At 39.7% G+C, this 15,981-nt stretch overlaps 1 protein-coding gene across 5 annotated transcripts in view; it reads left to right on the top strand.

Moving 5' to 3' along the window:
- The first annotated feature begins 7,651 nt into the window (after positions 1 to 7,651).
- Positions 7,652 to 15,981, top strand: part of ap3b2 (adaptor related protein complex 3 subunit beta 2) — a 63,271-nt gene continuing 54,941 nt past the window's right edge. For 3 of the 5 annotated variants that reach the window (XM_088080284.1, XM_088080285.1, XM_088080286.1), the window contains exon 1: positions 7,652 to 7,916. In XM_088080284.1, coding sequence (XP_087936410.1) covers positions 7,804 to 7,916 — 113 coding nt within the window. In that variant the 5' untranslated portion in view covers positions 7,652 to 7,803. The remainder of the gene's footprint in view (positions 7,917 to 15,981) is intronic. The other 2 variants (XM_088080287.1, XM_088080288.1) reach the window with 1 other exon arrangement.

Here is a 15,981-nt window from a genome sequence, read left to right on the forward strand (position 1 = left end):
CAATACTAAGCCCCAACAAAACCCCCTCAACCTGTTTTAGAAATTTCTGTGCTAAAGTGGATTTTCTCCTGCTTAACAGTGCAACAAAAAATACAACAATACTCAAAATGAAGTAATGCCTGGCCATCTTATCTGTCCTCCTTCCTCCAGAAACAGTTTTCTGATTTATCTGTGTGAGAGCAAAGAGATAGGCACTTCTCACAGGAAGAGAGGATACTTTGATTAAAGATCTCTGCACACTGAAGGTCAAACTGACCTGCAAGCTGACTGAACACACAGAGACGAGATGAGACATGGATCAGAATCCAAAATAATACATACAACATATAAAATATAAGATTTAAAGATTAGTTTAACATATTATAAGCAGTAAACAAGAGTATGTATTTTGATTACACAAACACTGAAAAATGACCAGACACCAAAAAGAAATTCTTAAAAGGATTAAAGTTATGTGAATATATTGTCTTTTCTGTTTTCATTGAACAAATGCATTTTCTTTAAACAGTTTCAAACAGTGGATCATGTTTTAATGCATAACTCATGTTTTGAATGTAAAATATGATTCTGCAAAGTGCAGCCGTCAGTCTTACAATATGTGAATAATAAAAGAACTATACCAGAACTGTATTTTTTGAGTAAAAAGGTGAATAAACTCAGGTTCTCACTTCTCACTGTACTCGAAACACAAAGTAAAACAAAAACAATGCACTGGATGTAAAAACGGATGTAAACCCATACGACACAACACAATACTACTCACATCCTCTCAGGCCCACTGCTCAAAAAATGTCAAACCAGACTTTATTTTGCGGGGGAGAGGTAAAGAAAAAGGTGTCATGTTGCACTTCATGATCTTTATGTATTTTCCCCACGAGGCATTTTTCCTCTTTCACTATTTAAATAGCATCTACAGACTATTTTCCATGTGCTGATCTCAACCAGAATCACATGCTCTGTGTCTGACTTGTTGTCAGAAGAGCTTACTTCAGCAGCTCTGTGTGAGGATACGTGAACCTTATGGACTCATAGATCACAGCAGGGTAAAAATATAACTGCAGTTTCGTCATCAGTGTGTTTTACTAGAGCTCATGTGAATCCTTGCGCTGCTGGTGAGCACTCATTGTGTCTGGATTCACACTGTCAGCAGAAACAGGCCGTGCACATTAACAAAAAGGAAGTCGGTCAAATTTATCTATGCTGTCTTGTTTTTAGTTTTGTCTATCTGATAGTACACTTTGGTTGATTTAATGAGAATTCAAAGGTCTTTTATGAGATGACAAGAATTTCACACAAACCAATAAAATACTATACTAAGTATACTATGAGGTTTTCTTTACATCATGTCATAATGAAAACATGGAGGGGAAAAATAAAGGGAAAAAAAAATATTATAAAAAAAATTTAAAAATCATAAAATTTTATATATATATATATATATATATATATTTATATATACTGTGATTTAGAACAAGGAAAACACAGAATTAAATTTTAAAGAACAATCATAATTTATGCAGAAAAAGTATGCTCCTATCATCTTTGCATTTTCTAAAAGTTGAGAGCCACTGACTTAAAATGTACTTTAAATGTACTTTAAAAGAACTTATATATTCAGATGATGTTAGATTTTCACACATGAAGTCATTTAAGAAAATGCCACAGTAAAACATTGGCTGCAATTCTCCTTTCCTTTAACAGCTAATCAGGACATGATGTGTACTGTGAATCGGGGAATCAGACAGTTGTACATGAGAAGGACATGAGTTTCACTATTCCACGTGTATTTTGGCATTTGAATTCTCTCCTCTTAAATTATTTTTAGTGGAATGTGAAGGCAAGTCAGCATAGCTTGACGCACTGCAGTTTGTCATTTATAGACATACCAGCTGGTCTGGGGAGCGTGATGCAATTTGTCTGAGCCAGTGTGTGAATGAAAGAAAGTACTGTCATCCAGAATAACTGTGTTAGCGGACGCATTCTTGAGTTGCGCAAACAGTTTGACTGTGATGTTTACTGCCATAAAAAACGGCTTACAAACTAGCAGCCATACAAACTGGCAGTCACTAATTCATCCTACAACACCTACAGACCAACAACATAACCACAGTATTAGTTACATCCCAGAGTTTGGACCAGGGTGCAGAGTCGCAGTCTTACATGCTTCTCTGAGCTTCTAGCAGTCACACATCCATAATGTAAATGTTAGAAAAACGGTGTCTGTCCCCCGACCACTTCATTTGTTTAAATCGAAAATATAAAAAAAAATCTCATACATCTCCTGTCAAAGAGCATCATAATAGGAGAATTAAATGCTGACTCTTGAACGTTAGATCCCTATCAACCAAAGCTCTTTTAGTCACTGATTTAATATTGGATAACCATATTGATTTACTCTGCCTCACTGAGACCTGGCTTTATCCTGATGAGTACATTAGCCTGAATGAATCCACTCCCCCTGGTCATTTAAATAGTCACGTTGCACGGGACACTGGCCGAGGAGGGGGAGTCGCTGCTATTTTTGAATCAAGCTTAGCAATTCACACTAAAGCTAATCTTAACTATAATTCATTTGAAAGCCTTTCTCTTAGTCTTTCTCACTCATCCTGGAAAACTCTACAGCCAGTTCTATTTGTCATAGTGTACCGCGCCCCCGGCCCATACTCTGAATTTCTATCTGAATTCTCTGAGCTTATATCAAGTTTAGTGCTTAAATCAGACAAAATTATTAGTAGGGGATTTTAAAATTCACATGGATATTAATGATAGCCTTAGTTCTGCTTTCTCCACGCTTTTGGATTCAATTGGCTTCAGTCAGTGTGTACATAAACCCACCCACCGCTACAACCACACCCTGGATCTTGTCCTTGCATATGGCATCGATATTGAAGATTTATTAGTCTTTCCTGAAATTCCCGCTCTGTCAGACCATTATTTAATAACTTTCAATTTTTTATTACTCGACTACAAGCCTTTTAGTAAGAGTTACTATTCTAGATGTCTATCTGATTAAGCAGTGGCTAAATTTAAGAAATTGATTCCTTCCGCGCTGACCTCATTACCATGTCTCTGAGAATGTCTGAGAATACTCTTACTAACTTAAGTCATTCTCAAATTGACTGTCTCGTTGATAATGCTACTGGCTCACTGCGATCAGCTCTCGACTCGGTTGTACCCTTCAAGAAGAAAATAATGAAACAAAGAAAATTAGCTCCATGGTTTAACCCCCAGATCCGGAAATTGAAACAAACATCCCTAAAATCTGAAAGAAATTGGCGTTCAACCAACCTGGAAGAGTCCTGTTTAGTCTGGCTGGATAGTCTTAAAATGTATAGGCCCTCCGCCATGCCAGGGCAAACTATTACTCATTCTTAATTGAGGAAAATAAAAACAACCCCAGGTTTCTTTTCAACACTGTAGCCAGGCTGACTCAGAGTCACAGCTCTATAAAGCCTTGTATTCCTTTGGCCCTAAGCAGTGGCGACTTTATGATTTCTTTAATGATAAAGTTATAACTATGAGAGATAAAATCCATCACCTCTTGCCCTTAACTGACCTGACCCCGGACACAGGTAGCCTGGATATGGCAGCAAGGCCAGAAATTTATTTGGACGGTTTCTCCCCCATTAACCTTCGCAGACTCTACACTTTGATTTCTGAATCTAAGCCATCATCATGCCTGCTAGACCCCATCCCAACTATGCTACTTAAAGAAGTTTGCCCTTATTAGACAACTCTTTATTAGATATAATCAATGCGTCTTTATTAACTATGGTGTATGATAGCTGTCAAAAAGATGTATCCATAATTAATCATTCTTATTTGTAATTTTAACAATTTCTATGTCAAAAAAGGTGTTTTACACAAAATTCTGCTGTCATATATGTGAGTCTGTGAATCTGGGTTCGAGTTTGGATTGTTTTTATATGAGTGTAAAATTTGTGAGTGCAAAGTCTTATGAATACAACTCGTGTTTCTACGACTACGAAGTCTTCACTGTGAGCACAAATCCAAGTTTACAGGTATGAATCGAAAAGTGCTGAAATGACGTCACTGAGGTCACAGACAGGTCACAGGGAGAGTAATCGATTCGCGATTCCTCCAACTGCGCATTCTCATGCCCCAGAACCAAACATGGAGGGCAACAGCATACCAAGTAGTAGCAGCTCCGGAGAAACATGTAACAGGTAATGTCAATCATAACGTGCATTGCATAGCCATTATTTATTTTATAAAATTGAACCATTATGTATAATATACATTTCTTGGAGTCACAAACTTATTGCTTTAACTTGCAAGCTAAAGACATTTACATGCCGATGATGCTATCTTCAATCTTCAATTATTCTATCAATGATCAATTCTCCGCACATACTAAGGTCTGCTTCGGAGTGCCACAGGGTTCTGTGCTTGGACCAATTCTTTTTACTTTATATATGCTTCCTCTAGGCAACATAATTAGAAAACACTCTATAAATTTCCATTGTTATGCTGACGATACGTCCCACGTATCGTCAGCGTATGACAATATGACATTATATCTATCTATGAAACCAGACGAAACTGATCAGCTATCTAGTATTCAAACATGTCTTAAGGACGTAAAAGCCTGGGTGAGCCGTAATTTCTTGATGTTGAATTCAGACAAAACTGAAGTTATTGCTCTTGGCCCCAAACACCTCAGAAACTCCTTTTCAAACGATGTAATTTCTCTAGATGGCTTTACTTTGGCCTCTAGCACAACTGTAAGGAACCTCTGAGTTTTATTTGATCAAGACTTATCTTCTGCCTCTCATATAAAACATGCTTCAAGGACTGCTTTCTTTCACTTGCGTAACATCCCAAAAATTAGACATATTCTGTCCCAAACAGATGCTGAAAAATTAGTACATGCATTTGTCACCTCTAGGCTGGATTACTGTAACTGTCTATTCTTTGGTTGCCTCTTTGATAAAGCTTATAATTAGGGCTGGCTCAGGTTGCCTGGACCAGCCCATAGTTAGGCTGACATAGGTTTAATCTGCCAGGGGGACTTTCTATGATACGCTGAGCTCCTTTTCCTTCTCTTACTTCCGTTACCTGAAAATCATGCATGTCTGTTTACTGCATTACCCTTACTGTTAAGCTAAGCCTTGTATCTGTGACAGCCGTTTGTAAGCTTAGCTTAGCCTCAGTAGTTTAGCTTAGCCTTGCATCTGTGATAGCCTGGCGGTACTGTCACTACCTTGGGCTTGCGATTATGGAGCCTGGGTCTGTTGAACTGCACTACGCTAATCCTGTTGCCTCTCTGGAGCATTCCTGCTCCCTTGTTTCCTAGTTTTCCTGGATCCTGGCTGTAACCTTGGCTGTGCCTGATCGTGGTGATAGCTGTGCTTGCGCGTCCACCCTGCCTTTGGTTGTGTTCGTGCTGTGGCTGCACCGATACTGTACACCCTGCTCGCCCTGATTGTGGTCTGATCCTGGTTGTGCTGATGCCGTGATCTTGCCTTTGCCTTCCTATCAATATACGCATGAGACTCTTATCATCACCCTCAACATCATCATAGAGTGCATTTAATAATTTCACACCTATTGTTAATGTAATATGTCATACGTCTGTTTCCATTACTGCTGTGCCTCTCTCCCCCTCTCCTCCCCTCTCTCTTTCTCTTTCCTTTTTGCCATGATTGTATTTCATTTGTTATTTACGACATCTATTGCACATCTGTCCGTCCTGGAAGAGGGATCCCTCATCATCCTCTACCGCTCTTCCTGAGGTTTCTTCCTTTTTTTTCCCCTCTGTTCTTTTTGGGGAGTTTTTCCTTGAGTGATGTGAGGGTCTAAGGGCAGAGGGATGTCGTACACTGTAAAGCCCTCTGAGGCAAACCATGTTTTGTGGTAATGGACTCTATAAAAAGGAAAAATTATGCTGTGACTGAATACCCCAACAACTCTGGCATGATAGTATTTTAACATAATCAAAGTTCCCATGTTCATCTCCATATTATTGGTTGAACCCTTTAAAACCTGAGCAAAATGGGTTGATTTTTGTCTATCTATCTATCTATCTATCTATCTATCTCTAACTTTTTAAATCTAGTAATTTCTTGAAATTTACAGATCATTTCTTAACAAGTCTCTCACTTCGTTTCCGGAATAGTCTAGAATATCACTTGAATTTTTACATGTGAAATACTGCAGAGTATCAAATTTAACATTTTTCAGGAAGAGCCCCACCAGTCCAGCAGTGGCTTCAAACAGAAACGTTTGTGATGCGCAAAACTCTCACTGATACAATGCTTCTCAGTTTAAATCTCCCCATTCATGAGATTTGCCAGTAGGGGTCTCCCCAGATCTTGAAATTAAGTTCCGGAAATATCTTGTCTTCACAACAGGTCAGGATCAAGCCTTCTAATCTAATGTGAACTTTAAGATGCTTACTTCTAGTCAACAAAACAAAAAAATTACCATTATTATCACCGTAAAAAGTGATTAAATTTTTAAAGCCTGTCCACATTCAAGTACCCTCTGGCTTGATGTATATGATTTTATAAACTGGATACTTTGTGTAAGGTTGAGATATTACTTCCTAAATTATTGTTTTGAATCTAAATTAAAGAAGTGTCTAAATACATTTCTAAAAAGGTTTGTCTACGCCCACGGAAACAAATTTCTGATGCATACAGTATCCTCATTTAATGGCCTTTTAGTCTTTGCAGGAAAATATACCTCCGTGCACTTGTTGTTGGTCAAAAGTGATGATTGAGAGGGATTACTTCTGCATTTTTTGAAAGTGAATTGTGGGACATACCAGAAGCATTCGATTAAACAAAGACTGTGGCACAACTCTGTTATTTTGGTAAACATTAATTTTTCTTTGATTTGACTATAAAATGCTTTACATAGGCAAAGGCAAAGGTAGCTGTGATGTAAAGTACTGAATATAAAGTGCAAACTGCTATATCAACATCATTCAAATGTGTATGAAGAGTGAAGGCAGCTTAACAGGAATTCCATTTCAGCTTAGACACTAAACAATACAAAATGAAATAGCTATTGAACTTGATTTGATCCTAAACAACAGCAGCTGCACTGGATGTCTGTGTCTTTGGTTTGTTTTACCAGGTTCTTTCTGTTCCAGGCCATCCAGGTGATCTTGCGCCCTCTGGTGAGCTTGCAGCTGAAAGCCCAGAGGTTTACCAGAGTTGGCGATAAAGAGCTCTCCTCACCCTCCTCAGTCTCATTCTGGATGCTAGTCTTCTTTCTGTCAAGGTGTAACACAATCAAGATTACAATTTTTTTTGTTGTTGTGTTTACCTGCCAGCCAGCTTGAGCTGAAAATGTTTGCCCCAATGCTGTTCTCGATCCTCCTCCTCTGCATTCTATCCTGGTAAATAAAATTGATTTTTAATCATTATCAATACATTTTTAATTTTTAATTTTTTTATTTGTATTAATTATTTGGTCTTAAATCATAAAAAAATAAATAAAATCTACGTGCAGCCCAAACAACATATTGTTATTGCCCAGTTGCTACCAGATTTTAGGCAGATAGCAATATTGATAATTGGGGGGTTAAAAAAATGTGACATATTGGCTAACAGTAATGTATACTTCCGGTTTTGAGGACTACAACATGCACTCAATCACGTGACCAGAGCGTCAATCCCTCCCCCTCCTCTTCCGACCATCAGCTCCCTCTGCACCGAACATCTCCGAGATAACGGCGCCTTTAAGAGCCGTATATCCTGCTGCCCTCTGCACTAAATCTCCATCGCTGCTCCGTGAGAGCGACAGACAGAAGAAACACAGAAAGCCACGGCAATGTCCGCCAGCTCCGCTTTCAACGACGAGAAGGGGGGCTCGTCCAGCGTCGGGGAGCCGGAATATGGTCACGACCCGGCGAGCGGAGGGATATTCTCCTCCGACTACAAAAGGTATGGAGCCACCTGCCTCGGTGCCGCCTGACGCCGTTTTTATTTGTCATATTGTGGGGGGGAGGGGGAGGTATGCCGGGCCAGTTAATGGCGGGGGAGCTGCTGTGTGGATGTGTTTTTGTCTGTCAACATGCGGAGAAACTGCTTTTCAAATGTCAGAATGCAACATAGAAACCACTCAAGCTGAAGTTTGTTTGTTGTTAGGCCCGTGATTTGTCTGCTTTCCTGTTTCTGGTCGTGAATGTGTCACCGTGATTTGGTCGTTGAGGCAGCAGCGTCTAATGATGGCTCAGTGCTAGTGTTGGCTACATTTGTGTATACACCGGTGTGCGTGTTTAAGGCGTTTAAAGGTTCGTGGTGGTTGTATTTATTTTATGTTTTGTGAGGTTATACGTGAGAAGGCCTGTCAGAGGGGATGCCAGGCCTCAGCACCAGCGTTTTCAGCACCACCCCTGCTGGACAGCGCGCAGAGCAGCACGCCTCGATACACACAGATCCGGTGCTGTGTTGAAGACTGTTTCCCCGTCAATATGTGTTACCCCTACCCAAAACTGACCCACAGCCTTCAAGGGAATGTCACTTATTTATCAGAGGAGGAGGGTGGCTGTTTTTTTTTGGGTTTTTTTTTAAATCTTAACTCCTCCCGAAGCAATAAATGTGTTTTATATATATATATATATATATATATATATATATATATATATATATATATATATAGTAGTATAGTATATATGTTGTGTATTTGCACTAAATGTAGGTCGTATTGGAGCCAGTGCAACTAGCAGACAGTGTGGGCATAAGTTAAAACAAACATTTGATTTCTTAAGCAAAATGTGAATCCTTCTTAAAAATCATGTCATTTTTCTGGTTTTACAGTTCCTGGCTATGATAAATGGTGTGGTTTTTCCAGATTTTTTTTAAAAAAACCGTGACAATCAAACCTGCTAAAGGGATTTGGGGTTCAGAGGTTATATAAAATAAATGAAAATACTGCTATTTTAAGTTGTATGTCCCTTACCTAAACCAAAATAAAAACACAAGTCCCTCTCCAAGCACTTAATTAAATAAAAAAAAACCCCAACTTCTTTCTTCATAAATAATAAACAGTCCCTAACCCTAACCACTGAGGAAGGCACTTGCATTATCAGGTGAGAAACACTATTTAATGTGGGAACACATTTTGACACAACACTGGTTTATAATGACCTGAAATAGGTTTTTAAGTATCATTCATGAGTGAGAAATTACAAGTAAGACCTTATTACATAATGCCTCTATAGCCTTAAAATAATGTTTTAGGATGGATGATTTGCTGTTTGCCTGTGTTCTAATACAGTGTCCCAGGTGTGTCCTTTAAATAATTTTCAGTTGTAAAGTACAGTAGCTGAAACAAACACATTCATAATAGTAATACTATTAATAAGATTTTCAACTAATGATTATTGTCATTATCAATAATAGGAGTTGGAATCACTGATAGGACATTATCATGATATGTTGGTCACAATACAATGCTATTGCGATGTTAGATGTTTCTGAATATGAGTTTCTTAGTTATTCAACTTCAAATAAAGGAAAAACTCTTCTTTTTAATCTAATAGGATAGAGTTTGAGTCTGTTCAACTCACTTCAGTTACTTTTACTGCAGCATTATTGAGCAGACTGAAACAGCAATTGATTTTGTTATTGCAGTAGGCTACCAAAAGTTTGATTTGTATTTGTATTTGTAAATTTTGAATCAAACAAAAATACCCCCCCCCCCCAAAAAAAAAAATTAAATTAAATTAAAAACAAAAGAAAAAAAAGTTTGAAGACAATATAAAACCACTCAAATTTGACTTTCTCTCTCCAATCCAAGGCCAATTTAACCCTTGAGCCCTCCTCAAATTTACTACCCTCTGGACACCTTTGTGGCAAAAATGTACATGCACAAAAAAAAACTGCTGTTAAATCATCATACATCAATATTTTTTTCTGCTTCCTTTTCATAAACTTCAAACTTACTCAAAACTACCAAACATTTGATCATTTTCAGCATTTTAACCCTTTAAATGCCAGTTTAATGTTTTGAATTATTTCATTATTTATTAAATAATGGGGCATTGGTGGTGATTGGAGTCTTGGATATGTCAAAGATTAGCAACAGAACTGATTTGATTGCATTAGTATTTTTATGTAGTGTGAGATACTCCCTCTGGACACCTTTGTGGCCAAAAATGCCTCATGGACTTCCATTAAAGCCACATTTGCCAGAGGTGTAACAGGTGCTGTGTTTTTCTCTGCTGTGTTTTATTTTACAGTTGCTCTAGGTAAAACGATTGCTGTATCACTGTATACCTCTGTCATGGGTGTATTACATGGGTGTATTACGGTGATATCTACGGAAGCCCTAAGCGGACGTGTTTTTTTTTTTTTTTTTTACAAGCCGTTTTCTCGATATAACGAGATATTATCTCGTTATAACAAGATATTATCTCGTTATTTCGAGAAAACGGAGTTTGTTTTCCTGAGATATTATCTCGTTATCTCGAGAAAACGAACTTTGTTTTCCCGAGATATTAAGTCCTTATCTCGAGAAAACGAACTTTGTTTTTTGGTTTGTTTTTTTAAACTTTATTGAATGAACGTCAGAAGAAGAAGTGGCGGGTGGATGATGTGACAGCAGGTGCCGTGCGGTGTTCAGCGCGGACAAATGCGCAAGGTAAGATGATTATTACAGGAACACATCATCCAAATTCATCAGTAATCATAATTAGATTATTATACTGTTGCTCCGGTGCTTTTTGGTACGTGCAGGGGCGAGAACCTGCACGCATTTGTCTGCGCTGAACACCGCACGGCACCTGCTGTCACATCATCCACCCGCCACTTCTTCTTCTGACATTAATTCAATAAAGTTTAAAAAAACAAACCAAAAAACAAAGTTCGTTTTCTTGAGATAACGAAAACAAAGTTCGTTTTCTCGAGATAACGAGATAATATCTCAGGAAAACAAACTCCGTTTTCTCGATTAAACGGCTTGTAAAAAAAAACAACAAAAAAAAACAACACGTCCGCTTAGGGCTTCCGTAGGGATATCGACATATATTATGAGAAAAAACGGCCTCCAGATCAGTATCGGAAGTCTCGCTCTTTGCTTTACTCACGCGATACATCATGGGACTTTTTCAAATGCTTTTTTTCGAACGTTTCCCGTTACCACGGATGCATGGAATGTTAAAAGATCAAAGGCATTAATGGAACGCCCCTTTTACATGACGTAATATACGAATATGACGTATCAAAGAATGTAGAATTTCACTGACAGTGTTTAAAGCCCGTAACTCAGCTGAGACACACAGGACAACGATTCTTCTGGAGCCACAGTTCAAGGACAACCGAGGATAATCTTCCACCAAACTGATCCTGACTAACAGCACTGCTATCACCGAGAAGAGCCATGCCAGCAACCACAGATCTCACTGAGATGGATGTCTCCTCAGGTCCAAACACCTGGTCCTTCATAGTTGAGAGGGACCTTGAGGAACTCAGATTGGAGCGTGACAGAATTTTTGGGGGAATTTATAGCAGCTGCCTCACAACCACCATCATGGAAGAGGCAAACAAGAAGCCTGCTGCTGAGTCCAAGAGTTCTGGGCGGCAGGTGGTGGTGGATCTCATCAAAGAGCCCGAGCCTGGCACTCTGGGAGGGCAAGAGGCTGCAGGGCATTCCCTGGAGCTTATTTACAAGGCCTGCAGAGCTCCAGACTTGGAAATCCTTGATGAGACCTCTTCAGATGGACCGGCCTGTATTCCAGGAGTGCCTCAGCACAAACTGTACGCGCCAACCCTTCATCTGCGCCTGGTGGAGGCAAAATACCTCCTCCAGCAGGAGATGCAGATGAGGCTCATGGCGCAGCTGGACACAGCCGCTGCAAGGAGCGAGCACCTGGAGATGGATATGAAGCTGCAGAATGAGTGCCGTCTGAGACTCCAGTGTGAGGAGAAGCTGCAGAGCCTGAAAAATCTGCGCTCCCAGGTGTCTCTGACGGAGCTTCAGGTGTCAACTCAAATCAACGAGTTGATGGAGCAGCTTCAGGCTCAAAAGCTGCAGACTGACCTCCTCAAGCAACAACTGGAGGAAGTCAGCCTTCAGCTGAAGGAACGTGTCTCCAGGGGCTCAGAGCTAGTTAACGAGCTCAGAGGGCAGAATCAAGCCCTTGCGAAGGAGTTGGAGGAGGAGAAACGCCTGCACAGACAGAGCGAGGAGGTGACTGCAGCTCAGCTGGAGGAGTTGAAGAAGCAGCTGCAGGAAAAAAACAGCTACAACCTTCAGCTGACCTCCAAACAGAATGTTGAGAGGAAGGTCACGTTCACTCTGACCAAAAAGGTGTGTGATCTCCAGCAGGAGATGATGGACCTGACAACCCCTTCGCCGCTCCCCGAGGACCTCCATCCCAGAGAGACAACTGTCCACCTGACAGAAGACACCACTCCAGAGGAGCTTGCCTCCAAAAAGTATGGTGAGAGGAAGGTCACGTTCACTCTGACCAAAAAGGTGTGTGATCTCCAGCAGGAGATGATGGACCTAACAACCCCTGCGCCGCTCCCCAAGGACCTCCATCCCAGAGAGACAACTGTCCACCTGACAGAAGACAACGCTCCAGAGGAGCTGGCCTCCAAAAAGAATGGTGAGAGGAAGGTCAGGCGCACTCTGCCCAAAAGTGCGTACGATCTCCAGCAGGAGATGATGGACCTAATAACCCCTGCGCCGCTCCCCGAGGACCTCCATCCCAGACAGACAACCGTCTACCCGACAGAAGAGGTCTCTCTGTGGAGGCGTTTCAAAAAATCCATCACACCGAAACGCCTCCGCAAATACAAAGACCAGGAGTAAAACATCTTCTCACACACAGGCCAGAACAGGCCGCAAGACAGTGCCGAGGATCATATTCAGTGCTGACCATAGATTGTATATAAGGTTTTGTATACAGTCTGTGTCAGGACTTTTTATGTTCTCGGTGCTGTGTGGGTTTCCCCCGGGTACTCCGGTTTCTCCCACCAACTGAAATTACAAACAATTCCTATTAACATCTCAATAAAACAAAATCAATAAAAATCCTCAAAATCTATTTACTTTCTCTATAGCTGTATTCCTGTAGAACATTAGGAATTCTTCATAGTGAGGTTGAATCAAATATTGTGTTTGTAAATCACAATATAAATTTGAGGTGTTTTAACTCTGAGGAAAAAGGTGTAAATTCCTGCACAAAAACATATTGCAGGGTTTCATATGTAAATGTCCATACATGTTGCATTATTTAAAAATGCAAAATTGTGATAATGGAAAAGAAATGCAGTTATATAAGGCACCAAATATTCTTGCACACTCTTGCATACCATGATGATTTTAATTAAGTATGATGTAATTTTATCCATCTGGTTTGTGCAAAGACAAAAGCGTTCAAAAGTTTTAACATTATGAAAAAAAGTAGGCAGCACAATATTTACATATGCTAAATATGTCTCCACAATATTTTGTGGTGGTAAAGTTTTTCCAAACTCGGCACAACGGGCATCAGCATGCAGAATGAGATACACAAAAATTATGTGAAAAAACAGCCAACCAATGCCAGGTCTTTCCCTCCCAAGATAAGTTTTTATGCTAAAAAAACATTTGGTTAAAACTTTACATAACTCTAGGTAATTGATACAGAGTGGTGCAGGGAGTTATGTACTGATACAAAGGATCAAAGTATAAGCTCCTGCTAGGTACTGTCATACCAGGCACGTAACCTGACTCTTCTCCTCTTTGCCGAGTAAGTCAGATGGTCCAAAACCCAGCACCTAATGATTATCTAGCACTGACAAAGTTGTGTGATGTTGTATGTGGACTGTCATCGTAAGTAGTGATACTGAGATTGTTGAATCTCAGATGCTGAGATCGCTACTGGTTATTACTTTGGTTACAAAAAAAAGTGCTGTGTGGCACTTCTGCCACTAGACGGCAATACCTGTGACCAATCACACCTGAAGCACTTTTGGCACTTACTTAGGGTTTTTTTCCTTAAGTCTAAATTCTTGCTTGTGTTGTATGTCGCTTTGGATAAAAGCGTCTGCTAAATGAAATTGTAGAATTGTAGATACTGTGTCAGTTGTTTTTACTTCCCCAATCTGCTCCTCTCCTGTGTTAAAGGATGGTCCAGTGTATCCTGTGCTTAAGGAGATTGTAAAGGAAGCATTGAAGCACCTTTCCCTAATATTAGGAAAATTCAAACAGCTCTTATCATGGCAGCTGCTTAGATACTGTCAGATCATTGCACTCAGATAAGAACCTTCCTAAGCAAGAAGAAGTATTTGACCTCAGCCAATGTCTACCAAGTTTTTTGAATGGGTTTTTGGTTAGATTTTTCTGAAATAAGGTCTCTTGCTCTTTGCAGGACAAACTATGTAATAAATATAATTATAGAAATGATATATATATTTAACAAAATAAGAATAAGCTTAAGGGACTGTTAATTATTTATCAGAGATAGGCTTGTGACTTTTTTTTACCCTCACCAAAACTACAAAAATGTTTTCCTTGAGCCCCCTTGAGTGCTTTGAGTTAAATGCACAAAGTGTTTGTCACACATGCTGTGTGAAAGGTCCGTAGTAAATTTTGAATCAAACAAAAATACCCCCCAAAAAAAAAATTAAATTAAATTAAAAACAAAAGAAAAAAAAGTTTGAAGACAATATAAAACCACTCAAATTTGACTTTCTCTCTCCTATCCAAGGCCAATTTAACCCTTGAGCCCTCCTCAAATTTACTACCCTCTGGACACCTTTGTGGCAAAAATGTACATGCACAAAAAAAAACTGCTGTTAAATCATCATACATCAATATTTTTTTCTGGTTCCTTTTCATAAACTTCAAACTTACTCAAAACTACCAAACATTCGATCATTTTCAGCATTTAAACCCTTTAAATGCCAGTTTAATGTTTTGAATTATTTCATTATTTATTAAAAAAAACTCCACAAAAAATTAATTATTTTCCACATTATAAATAGTAGGGGGATGGGGCATTGGTGGTGATTAGAGTCTTGGATATGTCAAAGATTAGCAACACAACTGATTTGATTGCATTAGTATTTTTTATGTAGTGTGAGATACTCCCTCTGGACACCTTTGTGGCCAAAAATGCCTCGTTGACTTCCATTAAAACCACATTTTTTAATCACACTGCCATAACAGTATATAACCATGCATTCTCTAATTTCAAACTTTAAAACAACAAAAGAAATCAAACAGAACATATTAAATATGAACAAATTTGAACGAGAAATATCCAGGCTTTGAATATGAGATGTATGTGTGTGTGTTTGATAGAAGCAGATACATGGATTGAGAGAGGGTGTGTGTGTGTGTGTGTATGTTTAGTTTAGTTCATTTCCAGCAGCAGATCGGCAGGATGCAGCATGTGAACTGGTGCTCTCTACAAATGCACCTGTTACACTTGGTGCAGGTGGTAGAGGACCTCTTTTTTAGGTCTGTGCACAACCAGCGCAAACCTCTCCCTCTGGTCGAGCTGGTGGCAGCAGCGGCTGTGGCAGTGGTTACTGCGAGGGCAACGTCTCGGCATGAGATGGAGACCAGACTTGCCTGACTTGCTGTCCACTCACTGTTAGGATGGGTAGGATCCTCAGTGTCCTCTCCACTTTCAGAGGAAGGATCAGAGGCGCTCACAGAAGTCTCCAGGTCTTTGTCCTTCTCTGCTCACTAATGAAATGACCCCTCAGCCATGCTGCATGTTTATGTTTGGCTGTGAAAGCAGCCAGGTACATAAACACACTAACAGTTGTTTTTGTTTTTGAGTACAGCAAAGGCGGGAGGCCATGTTTTTACTTAAGCACCTCTTCAAAGACACATGATGCACATCTCTCAAAAGATGCCCTTTTTTTGCCCCTGAAATAATCAGTGCTTGCTAACAGATTCTCACACACACACACACACACACACACGCACACACACACACAAAAATCACTCTTGGGGCCCCAAGAATTTCATGCATCGGCCTACAATGGGAAATTGGTTGAATCT

This window comes from Plectropomus leopardus, chromosome 7, assembly GCF_026936395.1.
Source record: "Plectropomus leopardus strain MGB_pleo_1.0 chromosome 7, ASM2693639v1, whole genome shotgun sequence".
Taxonomy (NCBI): Eukaryota; Metazoa; Chordata; class Actinopteri; order Perciformes; family Serranidae; genus Plectropomus; species Plectropomus leopardus.